Here is a 21795-nt window from a genome sequence, read left to right as displayed (position 1 = left end):
ACTCTGAAGAAGTCCTGGTAAGGACGAAACGTCAGAATAAATCCCTAAACGGTTCCCTGTGTTTATCTCACCACCCATCCACTCATCTGTCTTACATATTTATATATATATATATATATATATATATATATATATATATATATATATATATAAGAATATATATATATATATATATATATATATATATATATATATATATATATATATAACTTAAACCCAGTCTCGGAGAAAGATAAGCTGAGATACAGAGTAAAACCGTATATTTCGACCACTGTTTTACTCTGTATCTCAGCTTATCTTTCTCCGAGAGTGGGTTTAAGTTTTATTTTAGAGCAAATAAACTACTTTTACATATCAATACATATATATGTGGTTACGACCTCAGTTGATTTTGTGAATTGATAGCTGTAGAATTAGGAGTAAGATTGAAATACAGCAGTTAAGCATATCAAGCTGTATGAAATTTGTATTCTAGAATCATTAGTATATAAAAGCATTTATAACAAATTATACAATTTTACTTTTTCTAGTTAGATAGAATAGCCTATCATTTATGCTTGTATAAACGAAAACATATAAAGCATTATGTAAGAGACTCCACGGCATAGGACCAAACATGGTTGACTACCCTCTCCAGGAATGTCGAGTTACCGATACACTATTTTCATTATTAACCCATACGTCGCCTGGCGAATTTTGTATATACTCCTCCCAGCGTTGGGGCCAAAATTGATTTTTTATTGCTTAAATAGACTCAAAATTATGTAAAACCAATAAATCTTGCTTATTTTGATTCACCTTAGCCTAGAAGTGGAGAAACTAGGTTGATTTTGTCGACATATGCGTGCGAAAATTTGGTAGATGATCCGTAGACCTTCTTTCGCTCCATGCTGGCTGAACGAGATCGTCCGTCGTATTTTTTCGGGAAGCTTCATTAGAATTTCAGAGAGTGAAGGAATTTGGCATTTATGATGTTTCAAGTCAATGTACAGTCGCCCATGATAGTCTGACACTTACGGAAAACATGTTTAGAAATAGTTTTTGTGGATTTTTTGGGCAAATATTTATCACTTTGTTGTGTGGTAAATTGATTCTTCGGTATATGTTTTATGATTTCATGAAAGATAGGTGATTGTAGTGTTTCTTGTTGTTTTGGTAAACATTTTAGTAAGCATCCATCACACCATTATTGCCCGGCCACATTTTGTATTACGCATTTATTACGAAAATTGACAGTGCGAAATTGTCAGATCTATACGTCTGAATACTAAATAGCACCTGCCTAATTGTCGAAGTACAACTTCACCTCCTCATACTTCGTTTCGTACACCAGAATCGCCTAAATTACGCTCTAAAAGCCGATTTCATACCTCCAGTTACCCCCCGAAAAGTTGCTGCCAGGTTGCTAGTTTTGTCAATAAATAAAATCATTTAGGTGCCTTTTATAGCCAATGGATAGGGCTACATGGTCATTACCACAGATTTGACCCTCAATGTAATGCCTATTTTTGGCGATTTTTTCAAATTGCGGCATACGACGTATGCCGCTGACGGTCAATCCATAAAAAACATTTGCGGCATACGACGTATGCCACTGACGCTGTAGGGGTTTATCTTTTTATTTACCAACTAGTGACTTCTCCGTCTTGAGTACTGGTTCTGGTGTATTACCAATCTCCAATTCCCATACATGGAGATTATTATATGTATCGTGCAACATTTTCACTTCAGTTAAGGTGAAGCTGCACCTCCCATAGACCTTTGGCAACGAGGGGTCAAAGGTCACTAGGCGTTCGGCGTGACGTCTGACCCCTTTTTGAGTAGTCCGGAATATGGTTTGAAACTGACCACATTTGTTAGTGATTCGTGATTGGGGAGTGGTATGAAATTTACTCCAATCACAGACCTCATATAAACCCGATAGAGTGAAGTGTCAATGCGACAAAACGTGTGCTAAACCAGTGAGGAGACGCGTTCTGTGAGAGAACCAGTCTCCCCCCTCAACACATACCTTCATCCTGCCCTCCATACCTATACCTTTACCCCATGCCGAAGCCGACGCACACATCACCACCACCAGAACAAAGACGAAGAAAATCACCAAGCGGTCCCAAGGCCACGGTAAGTTATAATACTATGGTTAAATGAAATATCCAAACAAAACAGGAAAAGTTAAATGATATATTCACAAAGACACACGATGCTTTGTGATATCATTGTACTTTCAGGGTCCGAAGACTCCCTGCCGATCACAGGTATTATTATTATTTATTTATTTATTTTGCTTCTATGAACGTTGTAAATTTCACGGGAGTATCCCAGAATCAACTCGGCGGAGCGGTCATTTAGATTAAACTTACACCGTCAGCATTACGTATTAAAAGGGATGGGAAAATTTGTCGGATGTCACAATATTCTCTACACAAATGGTTAGCACAGACACGCCCCTATTATATATTTGTTTATCTATTTATTTTTAGCGTTTCCACTTTCTCTGCGATCGACAACGCACGATGTTTACATTTACGCCGCCTCTTTCTCTTGCTGAATCCATAATGGGGCTACACAGCAGCAAATAAATGATCAAATGAGAAGGAATGAGTAGGAATATCTGCTATACTCGGTGTACCGTAAACTGGCCGTTAGGGCGGAGCACGGGGATTCCCCCTGTGTTGCCACATATGAATATTTTATTATTTTATTTTATTTTATAATTTTATAATGTTGCCACATATAATTACATTATAATTTTTTGTCACACACCACCACTGAGGTAAAAATCAAAGCAATTTTTTCTATACAAAGGTTTCGTTTCCTCGAGTCGTGGACATGGCATATGAGCAGGAGAGAGCGACGTTGCCACTCCATTCCTTCTCTGGCCACGCCCCCACACTGCATTCAGAAAGCATTGCATCCACACACACGTTCTCGCCATGGATAAATACATTATATATATATATATATATATATATATATATATATATATAGAGAGAGAGAGAGAGAGAGAGAGAGAGAGTGGGTGGGTGGGTGGGTGGGCGAGCCGTGTTTTCTGTGATGTGACACCACCGGGAAATTCCCTAACTCCGCCTTAGCGGCCACTTCTCGTTGCGTCTACTATAGCAGGTGCAAGCAAGGCCCAACAGCTGATTCTGGAGTACAGCGCCACCAAAGCGTAAACGGCGCCTCCAGAGAACAGCGGCGTGCCAACGTGGTAAATTTGAAGATACACTCCGAAAACCATGCCGGAAATCTGAAAGAACCGGATTTTCGTTGGCCGGATTTTTGAATGTCAACTGTATCAAATTCTTGGCAAAGACAAGGCATGTTGAGAAACGAAGAAAAAAAAAACATGGTCTTGCCAGGAAATTGATTGCTCACGCACTCCACGCCAATTTCCATCCATGACTTTTACTTATACCATCAAATTGCACATATATTCAGATGAAAAAATAGAAAAAATAAACAGACTTACAAATCGGACCATCCCTCCATAAACATCAGGCTTGGATTAGTAAATGGTCTTCAATCTAGAGCCGGTAGAAAATGTGCGGCAGATCATCTCCGTCAACACCATCTTCTTTTTTTAAAGTCAAGACGCTCCAATATAATAACATCTCAAAGAAAGGAGCTTGTCTGTTTAATAAACTACCGAAAGATATAAACAATATAATGGGGATCAAGAGAGAGCTCGGTAGATTCCTGGCGACGCTACCAATAGTTTCGGAATACATTGCTCAGCGTCGAACAGATCCAGCTCCATACCTAAAGAAATAAAATGTGGTAGCCTTGCTGTGATCTTGCCTTAAATCACATTGAGGGAGCCCCGTGTTAAGCTCAAGCTAAACTCAACATAATACACTCGGCAGTGACCAAAGACATAGACTTGGCTCTAACCGTGTATTCATAGGATCCACATTCATACTCTGGCTGGAAACATTTGATGAATTAACACAATTAAGTCAAAGAAGAAATTAACAACTTTCATTCTATATCTAAAGTCTTCTCAACAGTAAATGTTTCTATTTTCATTTTTCAATTTCTTAATTGTTTCAAATAAACATGTTAGTTTTGTGACACAATTTTCAAACATTGTCTCCTATAATTTTATTGGGCCGTGGTTCAAAGTTCGATGTGTATGTTCTACTTCGGATGTTTGTCGAGAGTTCAAATGAATTTACTTTACCATTCAAGTTAAATTCATTTTGCAATTTTTATTATTGAATAAATGGGAAAACATATTTGGATGTTTTTAATTCTCACTTTTCTTGGTTACCAGTATAGAAATATTAATTCAGGATTATTTTTCCATGTTAACCTTTTCTTTACATATGTTTAGAAGCTTTGTTTTATATAATGTTCTTCTTAACGCATTATTCTATAATATTTATACACAGTTACAGCATTTTGTGATCATGATTATAAGTAAATATTTTAATTTTTCTTCGTTTAGATTTTTTGTAGACGCATTATTTATTGGATGATAATTGCATTGTGTTATAAATGTGCTCAATGTATGTTTATGGTTATCAAAAGCCTACAGTTAATTTTCTTGATAGTGTTAAAATATTTTTTCTGGTAGACTTTTTTCTGTTTAACCAGATTTATTTATATTTTCTCTTATCCCAAATGCTATTAGTATTATAATTTTTAACTCGAGTTTCTTATTAGTAGGCCGCTTCTTTATACCTGTTATTATTCGTTATATATATATATATATATATATATGTGTGTATGTTTCTTAAGACAGATTGAACATTTTTAGAAGCTCCGCCGTGGGATACGAACCCTGACCCGTGCGTCGAAAATCACGGGGCCAAGACGTTAGCAACTATGCTACGGTGATGGTACAAAAGGACTGTACTAGTCCCCGACCACGCTTCACGTAACATTGAAGATCTAATCTCAATTTCATCTAATCCCGTATTAGGCGAGCCTTCCGACGGCGGAGCTTCTAAAAATGTTCAATCTGTCTTAAGAAACATACACAACTTGTCGGAAGGCTCGCCTAATACGGGATTAGATGAAATTGAGATTAGATCTTCAATGTTACGTGAAGCGTGGTCGGGGACTAGTACAGTCCTTTTGTACCATCACCGTAGCATAGTTGCTAACGTCTTGGCCCCGTGATTTTCGACGCACGGGTCAGGGTTCGTATCCCACGGCGGAGCTTCTAAAAATGTTCAATCTGTCTTAAGAAACATACACAACTTGTCGGAAGGCTCGCCTAATACGGGATTAGATGAAATTGAGATTAGATCTTCAATGTTACGTGAAGCGTGGTCGGGGACTAGTACAGTCCTTTTGTACCATCACCGTAGCATAGTTGCTAACGTCTTGGCCCCGTGATTTTCGACGCACGGGTCAGGGTTCGTATCCCACGGCGGAGCTTCTAAAAATGTTCAATCTGTCTTAAGAAACATACACAACTTGTCGGAAGGCTCGCCTAATACGGGATTAGATGAAATTGAGATTAGATCTTCAATGTTACGTGAAGCGTGGTCGGGGACTAGTACAGTCCTTTTGTACCATCACCGTAGCATAGTTGCTAACGTCTTGGCCCCGTGATTTTCGACGCACGGGTCAGGGTTCGTATCCCACGGCGGAGCTTCTAAAAATATATATATATATATATATATATATATATATATATATATTGTGTATCATGGATGGGAAGTGGGAAAAATGGGTAACATCTTCACACAGTTCACACCAACAGACATCTTGCCTCAAGGCTTGGACTACTGAGGCCCATTCTGAGCGTAAGGCCGAATCGTTACATTCATAATAATTATCAAGGGGGGCATGGAAGGTAAAAGAGCCGAAGAGTATAGAGGAGGTCTGGAGACGGTGTCACGCGAAGGCGTTACTTTGTAATGGTCAAGGTTCTCAAAAACACTTTGGAGTCAAGGGACAAGATAAGGGTTTTATAATACAAGCGAGTGCGGCTGCTCTGATCTCAAGGACACCCCGCTTACGAGCAGTGACGTCAAGTTGGTTACGGTTTCATTACCCTCGTTGTTTCTTGACACCTTGTGGGAAGGGAGGATTTTGTCTCACGCTCAGTTTTGTAGGATGTGAACGTTTCACACATACTGGAGAGATACAAAGTATACTAAACCTTTTTAATAAGATCAACTAAATAGGAAATAGGTTCCAAACTGAAAAGTGGGCAAGGGAGAGGAAGATGATGTCGACATGAAAAGTATAATGAGCGTTTATTTCCAATTTCTCGCCTCTTTGCGTCTTGCATTTTGTATGATTCCATAACCCTTTCGTTGGGTTTTGTGACTTAAACCTATTATGGCTGTCGCCAGGCTAAGTGAAACTCCTTCGATTTTTTCCCAAAGTTTCGTACTTTTGTCCGTGCCATTTTCAAGCCACATATTTTGTGTTGGAAAGGTAGAACATATGGGACTTTAGGATCCGTTTACTTTGCCTGACATCACACGACCTCCACGCTGGGTCAATTGATATCAAGTTTTCAAGAAAAGAATGGAATTGCTTCTTTATGATCCTATTACATTCGGGGAGTAATTCAGCCACGCGCAAGACCAAGATAAATGAAAATGCATTTATCATAGGTTTATCTTATCATTTGTTGATGCAGTGTAAAAATATGAAGAGGGCAACGTACTGATGGGCTTACTAAAACAACCCTGGTTCTTACCAGTCTCAGGATAATATATATATACATACAAATATATATCTATACATACATGTGTATATATATATATATATATATATATATATATATATATATATATACATGCATACATACATATACCAAAGGCTTTTTTTCCCTTACATGGGGGTAGCCAAAAAAGAAAAAGGCATAGAAACCACTCCCACCCATTCCATTTCCTATATATTCCACTCCCCTACACCCTCCTCCCTCCCTCTTATCTTGACACCTCCTGAATGATGGGTCATCCCTGCATCCTGTCCACTGCCCTGGGTCAGAAGCAGTGTCGCAAGACACAGCACATCCACAGCAAGGCCGCTTCATAAATTCGGCGACCCCCCCTCTCCGTCCCCTCATGCAGAAAAGGAGAAGACGGGGAGAAATCCCTTCGGGCTGCGTCAATTTTTTTCTCATACATACTTCCTCACCCCCCATCACTCCCCCTCAGGCATCACAGCATCATCTATACACAATCCCTCTCCATTCACCCCTATTTTCTGTCCTCTCCCGTCCTTCCTCTACAGACATTCCTCTTTTTTGTAATGCCCCTTTCACCCCATCCATCCATCTCATCCTCGGACGGCCCCTCATATTCACTCCTTCCACCTCTGCCTTCCACACTTCTTTTGCTAATCTTTCTTCACTCATTCTTTCCATGTGTTCAAACCATCCCAATACTCTTTCATCAACCCTATCTCCCAGCTCCCTTTCCACCCCTGTTCTCCTCCTCACCTCATTTATCACTCTATCTAGCCTAGTAACCCCTATCATACTTCTCAGACACCTCATCTCAAACACATTCAAACTCCTTCTCTCTTCCTCTCTCATGTTCCATGTTTCTGCCCCATACAGTGCTGTTGCCACTATCACTCCTTCATATAACCTCCTCTTAGCATCCATTTCCAAGTGTCTATTTCTCATTACACTTTTTAATCCACCAAGACATTTACTCGCTTCTCTCAATCTACATTCTACCTCCACCCCCACTCCTCCCTTTCCTGCCACATTCGCACCCAAGTATCTAAAACTATCCACTTCCTCCAGTCTTTCACCCTTAATGCTCACTTCCAGCCTGCTGTCACTCTCCCCTTGTACATCTCATCACCTTACTTTTACCCACATTTATCTTCAGCTTCCTTCTTTCACACATCTTCTCAAATTCTGTCACTAACTTCCTCAATCCCTCCTCTGATCCTGCTACAAGCGCAGTGTCGTCCGCAAACAACAACTGGCTCACCTCCCACTTTTCTCCATTTTCTTTAATCATCTCCAACCCCTGACCCACTACCCTTGCATTCACCTCTCGCACCACCCCATCCATGTATAGATTGAACAGCCAGGGCAACATAACACATCCCTGACGAAGTCCCACCTTTACCTCAAACCATTCACTCTCTCCATTTCTAATCCTATCACAAGCTCTACTACTCTCATAAAAACTCTAGACTGCTCTTAACAGCTTTCCTCCTATCCCGTATATCTGCAGTATCTCCCACAGTGCCTTCCTGTCTACCCTATCATAAGCCTTTTCCAGATCCATAAAAGCCCAAAAAACATCCTTACCTTTTCCTATAGCTTTCTCACATATCTGTCTTACTACAAAAATCTGATCTACACATCCCCTACCTGTCCTAAACCCACACTGTTCCTCACCAATTACTCCCTCTGTTCCTCTCCTAATCCTCTCAATCAAGACCCTCCCATAAGCCTTCCCAACTACACTCAACAAGCTGATCCCTCTGAAACTACTACACTCACACTTGTCCCCTTTTCCCTTGTAAAGCGGAACTATACAGGCAATCCTCCAGTCCTCCGGCACTCTACCCTCTCTTAAACAAACATTAAATAACCTCACCAGCTAGTCCACCATAACTGTACCTCCTTTCTTCAGACATTCTGCATGGCATCCATCCAACCCAGGTGCCTTACCTGCTCTCATCATCTTAACAGCTGCTTTCACTTCATCCATCCCTATTTCTCCTCCATTTTCCTCACTCATCACTCTCACTTTCTTAGCGCTTCCCACTGCAACTACCTTTCCCTCCGTATCCTCCTTCACATTTAGCAACTCCCTAAAATACTCTGCCCACCTTCCTCTCACTGCCTTCTCTTCTATTATCATCTCTCCATCTGCACCTTTTACCTTTTCTTCTCTACTTGATTCGCCTCCTCTTTCTCTTTTAATTTCCTTCCAAAACATCTTTTTATTACTTTCAAAATTTTCTGTCATACTCTTACAGCATTTCACATCTGCTCTCCTCTTTGCTTCCTTTATCTTATGCTTAACTTCCCTTCTCTTTACTTTGTACCTCTCATACGATTCCCTCGTTCTAATTTGCAGTCAATCTATGAATGCCTACTTCCTCTCTTTTACACCCTTCTTTGCTTCCTCATCCCACCACTCACTACTCTTCCTTCTATTTCCTCCCGCCCTCCTTGTTCCACACACCATCTTTGCACACCTTATGACTCCCTCCTTGAACCATCCCCATTCCTCCTTCACTCCTAGTTCTACTCTATCCTTTTTCCCTCCCACTCCTCTTTCAGCTTCTTATACTCATTGTCCTTTTTTTCTCTTTTAAGCAGTTCACTCTAAGTACCTCCCTACCTTCTGCCCTTTTCCTCTTTCTCCACCTATTCTCCACTCTCAATTTACCTTCCACCACAAAATGATCTGATATTCCCCCCACTCTCTCCCCTTAGAACATGTACATCCTTAACTCTTCCTGTCATACTCCTGGTCACCACTATATAGTCCATTAACGCTCTATCTGCCACCCTTCCATCCACCACCCTCTCCCATGTGTATTTATGCTTGGCTTTCTTCTTAAACACTGTATTTGCTATCATCAACTCTCTTTCAAGACACATCTCCACCATCAATTCTTCACTACGATTTTTACCTGGAACTCCATACTTCCCAATCACTCCGTCCATTGGTTCATTTCCTACCCTAGCATTAAGGTCTCCCAATACAACTATATTGACATTTACCTTATCCCTCTATGCACTCATTTATATCTACCCAAAAATCCTCCCTTTTCTCTACGCTCTTCTCACTACCAGGCCCATACGCACTTACAAAAACCCACATCTCCCTTCCAAGCTTCACCTTCATCCACATCAACCTTGATGAAACCTCCTTTCACTCCACTACCCGCTTACTTATCTCTTCACCTACTAGTATAGCCACCCCTTCTCTTCCTCGTCCCCTCTTCACTCCTGAGTACCTCCCAAACTCACAGTTGCCCTTTCCTTTTATTTTAATTTAACTTAAAGCCAGCACATCCATCTTTCATTTCAGCACACAAATCAATGTTGAGGACGGCCTCAAATGTCCTTACCAGGTCCGTGGGGATGCTGGGGTCAAGCTGTAGCAAGACTTCCCTCGCATCAGCTTCTAGAACAACAGTTGTGAGCAGCAGCTTCGGTATGACCAGATCACGGCATCTGCACAGATGTCCTCAGCTGCAAAACAACTTCCCTCCTAGTGGGAATGACTTCGCGAGGCCCAGCGGGATTGCATCCTTCATGCGGCTCCCCGTCCAGGAGACTTCAGACGGTGGGTAGCAACACTGTAGTTCATGGGCAACCCTTAGCACGGGTGCAAATCCTGGCAAGCGAAACCAAGAGCTCACCTTAAAGAAATAACTAATAAGTCATCAACTTCTTTTGTATGGCCATTGGTAACCGTATGCTGCGCTGGGTGGCGGATTGGGGTCCAAGGAAGTGAAGGGAAGGGGCCAATAGTCGTACAGGCCTGTAGTTTCACTATATTACCACGCGAGGAACTTTTGTTTAAAAATTTTGGCTATTTTTGGTACCCAAGCTCAAAAAGGTTGCTCACCCCTGCCGTAGGTTCTTATACTGGAGTCGATTGCCCATTCATTTCACTTATGGACAAGGCCTATGAGAGGAGGGGTTCAACCAGTACTTTGTTCCGGGGCCCCAATAGCTAAGAATGGCCCCACGACAACATCCTCCTCGAGAACGAACACTTTCTACCACCCTAAGTCAGACTTACACTTACATTCACATACACAGACATTACTATATTCACCAAACCACTCTTATTTCTTTTTATTAATATTTATTGATACTTATTGTAGGCCAAGTTGCATAGAGTAGACATAAAATGTTCAATTTTGAGAAAAAAAAATCTTTGCCTCGGGGCTCCGGAGGGGTCTTGTACCGTTTTGCAAAATTTCTCTCGGAGGCCTTGCTTATTGACCGGTCAGTTGAGTGGAGTGTTGACTGATTGGTTTTGCGTTCCAGGAGTCCCTCACGTTTTCGAGTTCCATATCCCTGCAGAATTCTTTTGTCCTTTGCACATGCACACATATGTTTTATCTTTAAGTTTTGCCAATTTTTCTCTAACTGGACTCCTCTATTCATAACCCTCGAATCCACATCCGTTATCACTCCATTCATATATAGATTGAACAACCATAGTGGCATTACACGCCCCTGCTTCAAATTCAGCATAAAAAGATTCAGGTCAAATATATGCACATCCCTGTTCATATTCAACATATATATTTCTGTTTCAAATACACAAGATACACACCCTTGCCTCAAATTAACATAACATTCCATTCACATATAGATTAAACAACCATAGCGGTATTACACACCCCTGCTTCAAATTCAGCATAAATATAGACTCCAGCTTTAAGTCAACATACCAAAATATGCACGTCCCTGCTCCTATTCGACATACGTTTCAAATCAACACAGATACACACTCTTGCCTTAGATTAACATAAATACACATCCCACTCACATATAGATTAAACAACCATAGTGGCATTACACACCCCTGCTTCAAAATCAGCATAAATATAGACTCCTGCTTCAAGTCAGCGTACGAGTAGATGCACATCTCTGCTCCTAATCGACATATGCATCTCTGTTTCAGATCAGCATAAATACACACCCTTGCCTCAGATTAACATAAATACATATTCCAGCTTCAAATCAACATGAATATAAGTTGGAGCGGCTAGAATTTATTACTGTTGACTTACTATCCTGGGAGACTTAGGTTACATCAAATCATATCACACCAATTCCAGCGAAGGAAGACAGAAAAAAACCACAGTAGGGTTGCAGAAAAAAAATACCTGGAATACTAAATGGCAAGTAAAGATGTTTCAAGTTCCGAGAAGACAGGACTTGTTGACCCAGTAAAGGTTAAAAGTGAATGGACTATGGTCTACCTAGGACAGACCACCCGCTCGGGCGGGATCGGTAGTTGTAGGGGGGGGGGGGGGGAAGAGATGTCTGTATGAAGATGAAAAGATAGTTGTGTATAAAAGAGGGCTTTTGCCATCGGACGATTTTAGGGATTTTCATTTCGTTGTGTCGTGGTTTAGAAGGGGTGGGCAGGAAACTTGGAGTTGGAGGCTGAAATCAATGCATGTAACCGTGAGGTTACTTTAGGGATATTTATTCATCTTAACCTCAACCAACAAAGTTTGAAAATTAGTGGGAAATATTCATAGTGGTAGGTAAACTGAAATGAGAAGATGCAGCAGGAGAGAAAGTTAGAAATTAAAATCATTTCAGTAGAAGGGAAAGGTTTATGTAGACGTTTGTGCATGTAATCGTATTTTTGTCTGCGATATACCTGTGTGTACGCTATGCATAGAGAGTTGTTGCCTCTAAGCGGTTGTACATACAGCATGATAATTAATGGGCGAGACATCATCATCATCATTAGTATTATTATTGTTTTATTATCATTATTATTATTGTTATTATTATTATTATTATTATCATTATTATTATTATTATTATTATTATTATTATTATTATTATTATTATTATTATTATTATTATAACCAGCGAAGACTGAATCCGGCTAGTCATAGCGCGTCTACTGAGAATCTGCTACCTTTCTTCACGCTTGCCGCTGGATATAGACGGACTCATGTTCGTGGTATTTAATCAGACAGAACCCAGCACATCGCGGCACGTCCGGTCACGATCAGTCAAGTCTGGTGAAAGGATACGTTATTGATATGTGTGGCTATACACAATTTCTCGTGTACACCGGCCGTGGGAGAGGCGCAGCTAACAAATAGTCTATACGGTGTGGTCTAGGTGTGATGTGTCGCATTAGGTGTTTGTGTTTGGCGTGCAGTCTTTCTAGGTGTCTCGTGTGAAGGTTGTATTTGTATTGGTCGAGTGGACGGATGTTGGAAACTCGGTGTTGGAACTCAGCGGTTCTGAAGTCGCTCCATCGCGAACCCGTGATGAACTTGTCTGCGGCATTTTGAACTTTCTGATGATCGTAGTTGTTAGTGGGAGATGTCAGCTGGCTTAATCCCGGGGACTGGCATAGAATCGGTCTGACTAGGGTTAGTCTTCCCAGCACAGCCTTAGCCCTCTCTCCCTGTCTGCGGAAGTGTGGGGTCCAGGTAAGGTCACTAGTGATCCAGCATGCTACCCAGCACACAGGCATGGTCTTTCACTGGGACGTTTGTGTTGTTTATTTCAAGGGGAATGTTCATGATTGTTCTGTTGGTTTGTTTGCAGCGAAAGTATACAGCTTTGTATTTCGACGCGCTGGTCTTAATGCGCCACTGTTGCTCCCACGCGTGTGCCCCGTCTAGTATGTTTTGCATTACGTGTAACGCCCCCTGCAGCGTTTTGTGTCTACTAATGTGATTAGTGTCGTCCGCATACGAAAAAGTAAGAATTCGGTTGCGTGGGTAAGCCGGCTCTGGCAGGTCATTCGTATATAGATTGTACAGAGTGGGAGAAAGGACTGACTCTTGCGGTACTCCAGCCTTCGTCACAAAAGGTAGAGACATATAGCCCCGCTACTTTATTCTTATTGTCCTGTCGTCCAAGTAGTAGCAGAGTAACCTTGTGAACGGTAGGGCAAAGTCAAAATTGTGGTACAATTTGTATTTAAGGCCTTCATGTCAGACAGTATCGAATGCCTCCACATCCTCAAATCAAAATGGCCTTACCAGGGCGACCGTCTGGCGGTCTTTGAACCCATTGAGTGATCGTGGAAATAACGTCGTCTGCACCGCACTCCGGCCGAAAACCAAACTGGCAGTCCCTCAGCACATTCTCCACGTCCAGGTATCCGGTCAGGCGGCGGCAGAGGACGTGCTCAAACGCCTTACCAAAGTACTCCAGAAGGAGGATTGGCCGGTATGAAAGGGGGGCGGAGACGGGTTTCTGGGTTTTGGGAATGAGAATGGTATGGGAGGCCTTGAAAAGCTATGGGAAGTACCCAGAGGCTAGTGAGCTATTGTATAGTGTCGTCATGTGTGAGATTATGTTGTCTGTCATACGTTTGAGTAGGTGTATATCGATGCCTGAAGGACCAGGGGTTTTAAAATTTAAAGCCGAGATAACCCCCTTTACCCCCTCCAAAACGATGGGGCAGATAAGAGGATCATCTTCATCTAACTGAGAGAGGTCAACAGTCTCGTCGAGAATGCGGTCACTACAGCTATTCATGAAAGAGTTAACACTGTGCAAGGTGCTAAAGCAATGTGATCCTTGCTACGGGCTATGGGCTACCTAGGACAGACCACCCGCTCGCGCGGAATCGGTTTGTGTGGGAGGGGAAGAATGTCTATAAGAAAATTAAAAAAAATAGTATTGTATAAAAGAGGGCTATTGCCAATAAGCGTTTTTTCCATGGGCGATTCACTCAGGGGCGATTGATCGTGGTGGCTCGGGAGAAACGGACAGGGAACTTGAACGGCAGCGCCGACGCCTCCGATTAGAGTCACCAAAAGCTGAGAAAATTGTAAGAGGCGTAGTAGTAGAGAAAGGTTGAAAAACGGAATAATCTTTAGTGGGAGGTAAACTGAATTGAGAAGATGTAGTATAATAGAAAGTTAGAAAGGAAACGAATTTTAGTCGAAGAAAAAGTACGTGTAGCTGTTTGTGCGTGGGGCGTGGTTATGTTCGTGAGAGGTGTATGTATCTTACGAAAAGTGAGTAGAGTTCACTTTCCGCGTGTGGCTGATTAACCCCAAGCTAGGCAAAGCGCGTTGCTAATTAACCCCAAGCGAGGCAATGGGCATTTGGCCTCTAGCGAGGCAATGGGTGATATCCGAAGCGTAGTCAAGAGAGTGGATCCGATGGCAGTGGGGAGGGGGGGCGGCAGGCGGACGACTGTTGATTTGTGTCTTTTCCTCTGAGCACAACTCTGAAAGCAGAGAATTACGTGACTCTGGAAACGTGTGTATTTGTCTGAAGTGTAAACATGCTCGCCAGTGTCAACAAAGAGGCCAGGCGTGTGCCGGACCTGTCGACAACAGAGGAGACTAAAGCACAAAATAAAATATCTTTCTCCACGACCGGCCGGCGAAGATTTATGGGGTTGGCTGAGAGATCTGGAGCGAAGGGCGATGTTCGACCTCTGCTGAGCCAGTGAGAGTAGATTTGTGTGTCAGTCTCTTTTCTTCCAAGCACAGCTCTGAAAGCAGATAATTACGTGACTTGGGAAACATGTGTATTTGTATAAGGTATAGGCCCGCTTGCCAGTGTCAACGAAGAGGTCAGGGCTGTGCCGGACCGGTCAGCAGCATAGGAGAAAAAGTCTCCTCCGCCTCGACCGTCCGGCGAAGATTGATGGGCGCTGGTTGAGAAAACTGTAGTAAAGGGAGGTCTCTTCTGGTTACTATAAATATCCTCCTACTGTCTTCCGGTTGCAGCATGCTCATTGGCTGCTGGCTTGTAGCCAATCAGCGCGTCGTGATGCTCATTTCATTCGCGACTCCACTAAGGGAGAAACTTCCGCTCCTGACAATGTTTTGTCTTGTGTTTGTCCGTGCGCTACTGGCGTAATCGGAAGCGTGCTGGTCACGCATTCGCTTAGATGTGGATTCGAATTCCGTACCCTACCTCATTCCGATTTCTAGCAGTGAATGTTACCTTCTTCAACAGTCCCTAAAGCGCATGGGGCAAAAGTAACGGCCTCGGCCACAGCTACGTGCCTCCTGGCGTAGGCTCCTCACCTTCTTCTTTGTCAGTTTCTTTCCTCTTGTTATAAGCATGCACACGTATGACCACGTGATAGGGCGTATAGTGTGCAGAACCCTTATATGCCTAAGTGCCGCCCCGGGGCAAAGTTCTCAGTGACGCGCCCGCCCCCTCCCCATCACCACTTCCCATATCCACCATCCCTTATAGACTGTGTTAGCTATTGGCTTGCGAGATAATTAAACGGATTTTAAAAATTGTATTTAATGTCCCTATTGCAGAAAGGATAAGGGGAAAATATTTCATATTCTGTTGATTCTAACGCAAAATTCGTATACGAGAATTATGGTAAAATATTCAGGGCTCCTTTGACCTTTTTTATTATAATTATTTTGTCAGCCTTGTGGGCGGCATGTGCAGAATTGCCCTCTCCCTATATGTGCCGCCCCAGGGCATATGCCCCCCCCCACCCACCATGTGAGGGCTGTATAAATGCATGCCTAGATATACTTTTTCAACTTTGCAACAAATGATAATCTACAGGGTTGGACGTGTGTTTCGTTGGTGTGCCACTAGACATTGGATGTTCGAATCGTACAGGAGCACGATTCGGACCTCGCCAAATCCGTTCTGAATCGCCGATGGTTCGGGCATATCAGCAAGTTACTGGAGCGGATCCCTTCAGCAGTCTTATGGTCGCCGACATCGGGGATGTATTTCTTAATTTCTACAAGTAAGTCTTAAAATTGCAGCAGTATTTTCTTTTTTAGAATGCTAACATACACCCACCCACCAGCACAGGCTGGAGTACGCAATAGTGATATGGCTCCCACACAATAAAAATTACATAAAACTAGTGAGGACATAAAGATCATCAACCGAATTCTTACTTGGCCTAGCGCAATGTTTCTCAGCCCTTCAAGATTTGTGGACCCTTTACATCGACTTAAATATTCAGGGGACCCCTTGATATGATATTCGATAGAATTTAGTCATTTTACATTTGTACGTAAGAATTATTAATGAAAGGTTTCCTTTTCACAGGAATTGGTGTTTATTATCAGATTGTTTTCATTGTACAAACATGACATAAAAAACATATATATTAAGTGAAAAATCAATTTCACTGCTAAGAAAAGTGAATAATCAGGATTTCCTGCGAACCCCTGGTTGAGAAACACTCTAGCCTTTTCCAACCTTATTGGAAGAGACAAGAGAATGAGACGGCATGATGAACGTGTTTAGAACTTTGAAAGAAGTAAACAACATCGACAGAGAACTCGTATAGGATAGATGAGCAACGGGGAGACATGGGAAACGAAAGAAGACAGTTTCCTGCACAGATGGTCGCCTTGTGGACTAGCCTGGGTAAATGAATAGTCCAATAAAAGCAAATATTCTAAGAGACCAATGAAAACAGACGGAATCTCACGTGCGTAGTTTATTTTCCTGCATATTACAATTAGGTAAATGTACAGGCTGAAATTATGGAATGCCCAAGAATACCTCGTGATGTGCTGATTGTTCTGATGTTTGTGTTCGAATATGTTGAGTTCTGTGTTACATATGGAAGCCCAGTTTAACCAAGAGAACATTGGTGAATCATACGACGATTAGCACAGAAAACTAGTACTCGACTGTACCCGGTTCTCTATGGGTGGTGGGACGTTAGGCATTTCTCGCTAACATACTAATTGCTATTGCTACTTCGTTGAAGTAGGAACGGCTTCGGTTACAATCTTTTGCATTTCAATTTTCCAAGTGTCAAATTACTCTAGCGTCATATAGTGATAAGCTAAATGACGAACTAAGAGAAATTAAATCTATACGAATGGTAGACACATTGTTGAGATGTATGTTCTAACGGAAGTCTAGAAAATTGTAATCGATGTCGTTTCTACTCAAATGAAGTAGCAAGAGTTAGTAGCATACTGGCCTAGTGTGACGCCACTTTCAGACGATGCGTCGATATGTTAACTGATCCACTACAACTGCTCATGTGCTATAGGTTATGTTGATATAGGCAGGGACCAATGTCGGGTATCTCTATGTGGAGGTCCCACAAGATGGATAGCAAAGCTGCCCATTTTCAAGGCGCACCAACCCCCTCACCTCCATCAGGAGGTGCAGCCCTAAGAGGCTGGCACTCGATCTCCAGACTGGGCCCAGGATCTCTCGTTATCAACTTCAAATGTAGGCTACTTCTTAAACTTTTTCACACATGGAGAGCTGACCACCGGCAACTGTTCTCCTCTCCCTACCATTTTCAGCCAGTGGCATAGAAACAGTCCCAAATTGATACAACACAGACAACAGTCCAAAGTTTCTTTCCAGAGAGTTCTGAAGGAGGTTTCGAGGACTTTTACCAGCTGCTGTGACGCTGCGGGGTCTCCACTTGGTGAAACTCGAGGCAACAATGAATCGATGCTGGTTCATTGTAGACATAAGGTTTTTTAGTCATAAACATGTCTCACGGTTATAATTGTACCATAAACTTCGAACGGGATTTTTCTTTGACCCTCGTTTCCCCCCATGAAGTCTCCCGGAAGCCGCCAAGCAGATCGCGGACCAGTACCGGACGATCATCAAGAACGGCTGCGTTCCGCTTTCTCTCGGTGGAGACCACACCATCACTTACCCAATCCTGCAGGCCATCAAGGTAATTTTATTTCTTAAATTTGACTCCTTATTCCATACCCCGTATGGGAGTATTGACATTATTTTTTTTCTTGTTAAATCGATAGTGTAGGGACTTAGTATTATTTCATAACTGGAGATTGATCTCCACTCGAATGCTGATCACTTTCTTTTAACTACTTCTGTTAACCTTCTTAAATCCTTTACCATTTATATGATACCGTCTCTTTGGTGCGGTTCTGTCTCCAAGGGTAGAAGTATCGTTTTATTATAGACAATACAATATGCTGTTCCTTTACAGATAAAAAAAAAAAGTGCTAAGAATGTTGGAGTCGTCTTGGTTTATGATAGAATTATTTATGGATGGGAAAGCGCTCCAGGGTGAAAGGACAAAGATGAAAATGTGACCTGTGAACTCATTCTCAGTAACTCACTCATAGAGGCTAACAAAAGTGCTTAGGTTGTTTGGGGTAGAAACTCAAAGGGAAGGGGAAGAAGTGTAATGGGGGTAACAGAATAGGGCGAAGCAATAATGTAGGGCGATATGTCAGTGTAGGATATAATATCGATAGAGGACAAAATATTACATAAGGATGTAATGTCAATGAAGGACAAAATATCATGATGGGATGTAATGATAGTGGAGGACAATTTATCACGGTAGCATATAATGTCATTGGAGGACAGAATATCATTTTAGGAAGTGATGTCGGACAGAATGTCAACAAACGACGGGTGGCCGCTGTGGGACAGGGTGACGGAAGGGGACAAGGGGTGTTCATGAGAGACCGGATGACCGGATGTCCGTGATGGGACATATGTCCATGAGCCACTGAATCTCAGTGAAGGGTCAAATGTTAATATAGAGCAAGGTGTCAATAAAGAGCAAAACTATAATGTAAGGCGTGATGTTGAAAATCAAGACGAGTCAAAAAGAAATAATAATGAGCTTCTTAAAATCATGTACTTAATGTTCGTAGTATTAGATACAAATTCCAAGAAACAAGGTGTATGTCAAAAGCGAAAATCTCGATATGATAGGAATAACCGAGACATGGTTAAATGGTAAAGAGTTTAAAGCTGAATTTAATATTGCGGGATTTAAACACTTTCATCAGGATAGAAACCACATGAAAGGTGGGGGTGTTTTGTTGTACATTAAAAACAATGTCCATGCCTGTGTTTTAGAGAAAGTGAAACAGGATACATATGATAGTTTATGGGTAGATTTAACCCAAACAAATGGAGAAAAGATGAATGTAGGTGTAATATATAGGCCAAAAACATTATCATTAGCAGACAACAAACTGTTGTTTCAAGAACTATTTAGTTTCTGCAACCGGGACTTATTGATAATGGGTGATTTCAATTTTACTGACGTTGATTGATGACCCCTGAACATGGCCATATAGGTAGTCGCTTGTAAAAAAAGACCACAAGACATGGGAATTTACTCGATCTATTGATCACTAGCCGTGAAAGCATGATAACTGAAGTAGAAGTTGGTGAAACCATTGCAAGTAGTGATCACAACTGCTAAAAAGATAGATACTTGTGTATCTAAAATACCCGATTTCAGTAAAGTTCAGTTCATAGGACTACGTCAGGAGCTTTGGCTTACAGATTGGGAGACAAAATTAAGCGAAAGACTTATAGATCAGATGTGGGAAATATTTCAAAATACGTTCACTAAGATTATTTATACTTACATATCGTTTAAGAATAGACGCCCCCCAAATCAAGTTCGCCCAAAACGGTTTGACAAAGAAACTAAAAAAGTATTTCTAAAAAGAGACAGGATTATAAAAAAGCAAGTGCTCGGGTGCACCTAATGACCATCAAAGTTAAGTAATAATGCGGAGATATTAATAATAAAAAAATAAATAAAAAAAATCGTAAACGACAATACGAAATGAATATCGCTGAAAAATCCAAAGAGAATCCCAAAGAATTCTAGAGATACTTTAGAGATGAAAAGGTTATTAGGAATCACATTGGCCCACTATTATCTGCTGACGGTCAACTTGAATATTCAAATGAAGGAATGTGTGATATTTCAAATAACTATTTTATCTAAGTATTCATAAACAAAACACCTCATATTGAATTCCAAACTGAAACCTGTGAAAAGTCTAGGGTGATATTTACTATAGTAAATATAACAATAGAAGAAATCAAAAGGTGTATAGAAAAACTCAAAATTAAAAAAAGGGCCTGTAGGCTAGGTTGGCATCCAAGAATCTTAAATGAGATTATTGTTCCATTAGAAATTATTTTCAAGAAATCCATCATATCCAGAGATGTCCCAAGAGAATCGAAGCTAGCTAACGTTACTCCCATATTCAAAAGGTGACAAAAAGAAACCAAATAACTACAGGCTTATAATCTTGACTTCAATCGTAGGAAAAATGATGGAAACTGTCATCAGAGATGCTATCGAACAGCATTTAGAAAACAAATGTTTGATAAATGATAGCCAGCATGGATTCAGACGGAAACTTTCTTGCGTGACTAACTCGACTTGTCACTTTCTGTTTGCCTCGATCTACTGCTATCATGAGCAAACTTCCTCCAAGACATTAATGGTGATTAGGAATATTCATAGAACCAACACTAATTTCTACGCTACTGCACTTATCACTTCTTTTGATTTTGAAAAAAAATGTGTCTGGTCATTGTTCTTATCTGCCTTCCAAGCAGGAAATCTTCCATTCCTTTCAACACAACTCCTTTAGTTCCATCCTTATTTCCCTGTTTCCACAGCAATCTAGAAACCACATTTATATCCTTTTAGGAAGTCTCAGAGGCTGTGTTTTTTAGCTGCGATTTTTAGAAGAAACGGTCGAAACTAGAAATTTTATAAATCAATATTCTTATTGTACCAAAACTAAAAAAGAAGTAGGCTACCCTGTCAGAGGTCCAAATATCTACGATCTACTCAGTCTTCTTCCTCCAGGATTCTGTGACTCTCGTAGGTCTTGACCAAAGGTTTGGCATACAAGACAATACCTTAAACCAGACGGTAATACATAATATGATAACATAAATGTCTTTGCGTGATTTCAAATACTTCCAATGTGTAAAACGATATAGTTCATTTATCAGTTTAGTTAGAGGGCAGGATAGATAAGATGGGGGAGAGGGAAGGAGGGGGGATTTGGGGGGTTTAGTGGAAGGAAAGAAGGAAATGGAAGGAAGTAAGAGTTATGACAGATGTGGGGCAGACCCACTTTCTCGGTTATCAGTGGCAAATAAATGATTTCATATCTGTAAATCGTGAAGTTTGATAGTATCATACTCTTGTGTGGTGATACGAATATTTTTCTATGAAAATTGTAAAGTACACATTATGACAAAAAATTATTCTTTTTTCTTTATGTATTTTGTTTAATTTTTGTATCTTTTATCTAGGAAAAACATGGCCCTGTTGGACTTATCCACATCGATGCCCATACAGACGTTTCTGATACTGTTCTGGGAGCTACGATATCTCACGGCACTGTCTTCAGGAGAGCTGT

The 21795-nt window shown here is 41.2% G+C and overlaps 1 protein-coding gene across 1 annotated transcript in view; it reads left to right on the top strand.

Annotated features, from left to right (window-relative positions):
- The window catches only part of LOC143022107 (guanidinobutyrase-like), a 37726-nt gene that overhangs the window by 5448 nt on the left and 10483 nt on the right, over positions 1-21795 (top strand). The window contains exons 2-5 of the mRNA XM_076180109.1: positions 9987-10244; positions 16184-16373; positions 18179-18299; positions 21689-21795. The exon at positions 21689-21795 is cut by the window's right edge and continues 94 nt beyond it. Of these exons, the coding sequence (XP_076036224.1) occupies positions 9998-10244; positions 16184-16373; positions 18179-18299; positions 21689-21795 (665 nt within the window). The 5' untranslated portion in view covers positions 9987-9997. The remainder of the gene's footprint in view (positions 1-9986; positions 10245-16183; positions 16374-18178; positions 18300-21688) is intronic.

This window comes from Oratosquilla oratoria, chromosome 3 (genome assembly GCF_046742065.1).
Source record: "Oratosquilla oratoria isolate Oo_2021 chromosome 3, ASM4674206v1, whole genome shotgun sequence".
Taxonomy (NCBI): domain Eukaryota; kingdom Metazoa; phylum Arthropoda; class Malacostraca; order Stomatopoda; family Squillidae; genus Oratosquilla; species Oratosquilla oratoria.
Note: the sequence above shows the minus strand (reverse complement) of the source record. Positions and strands in the feature narration are given on the sequence as shown.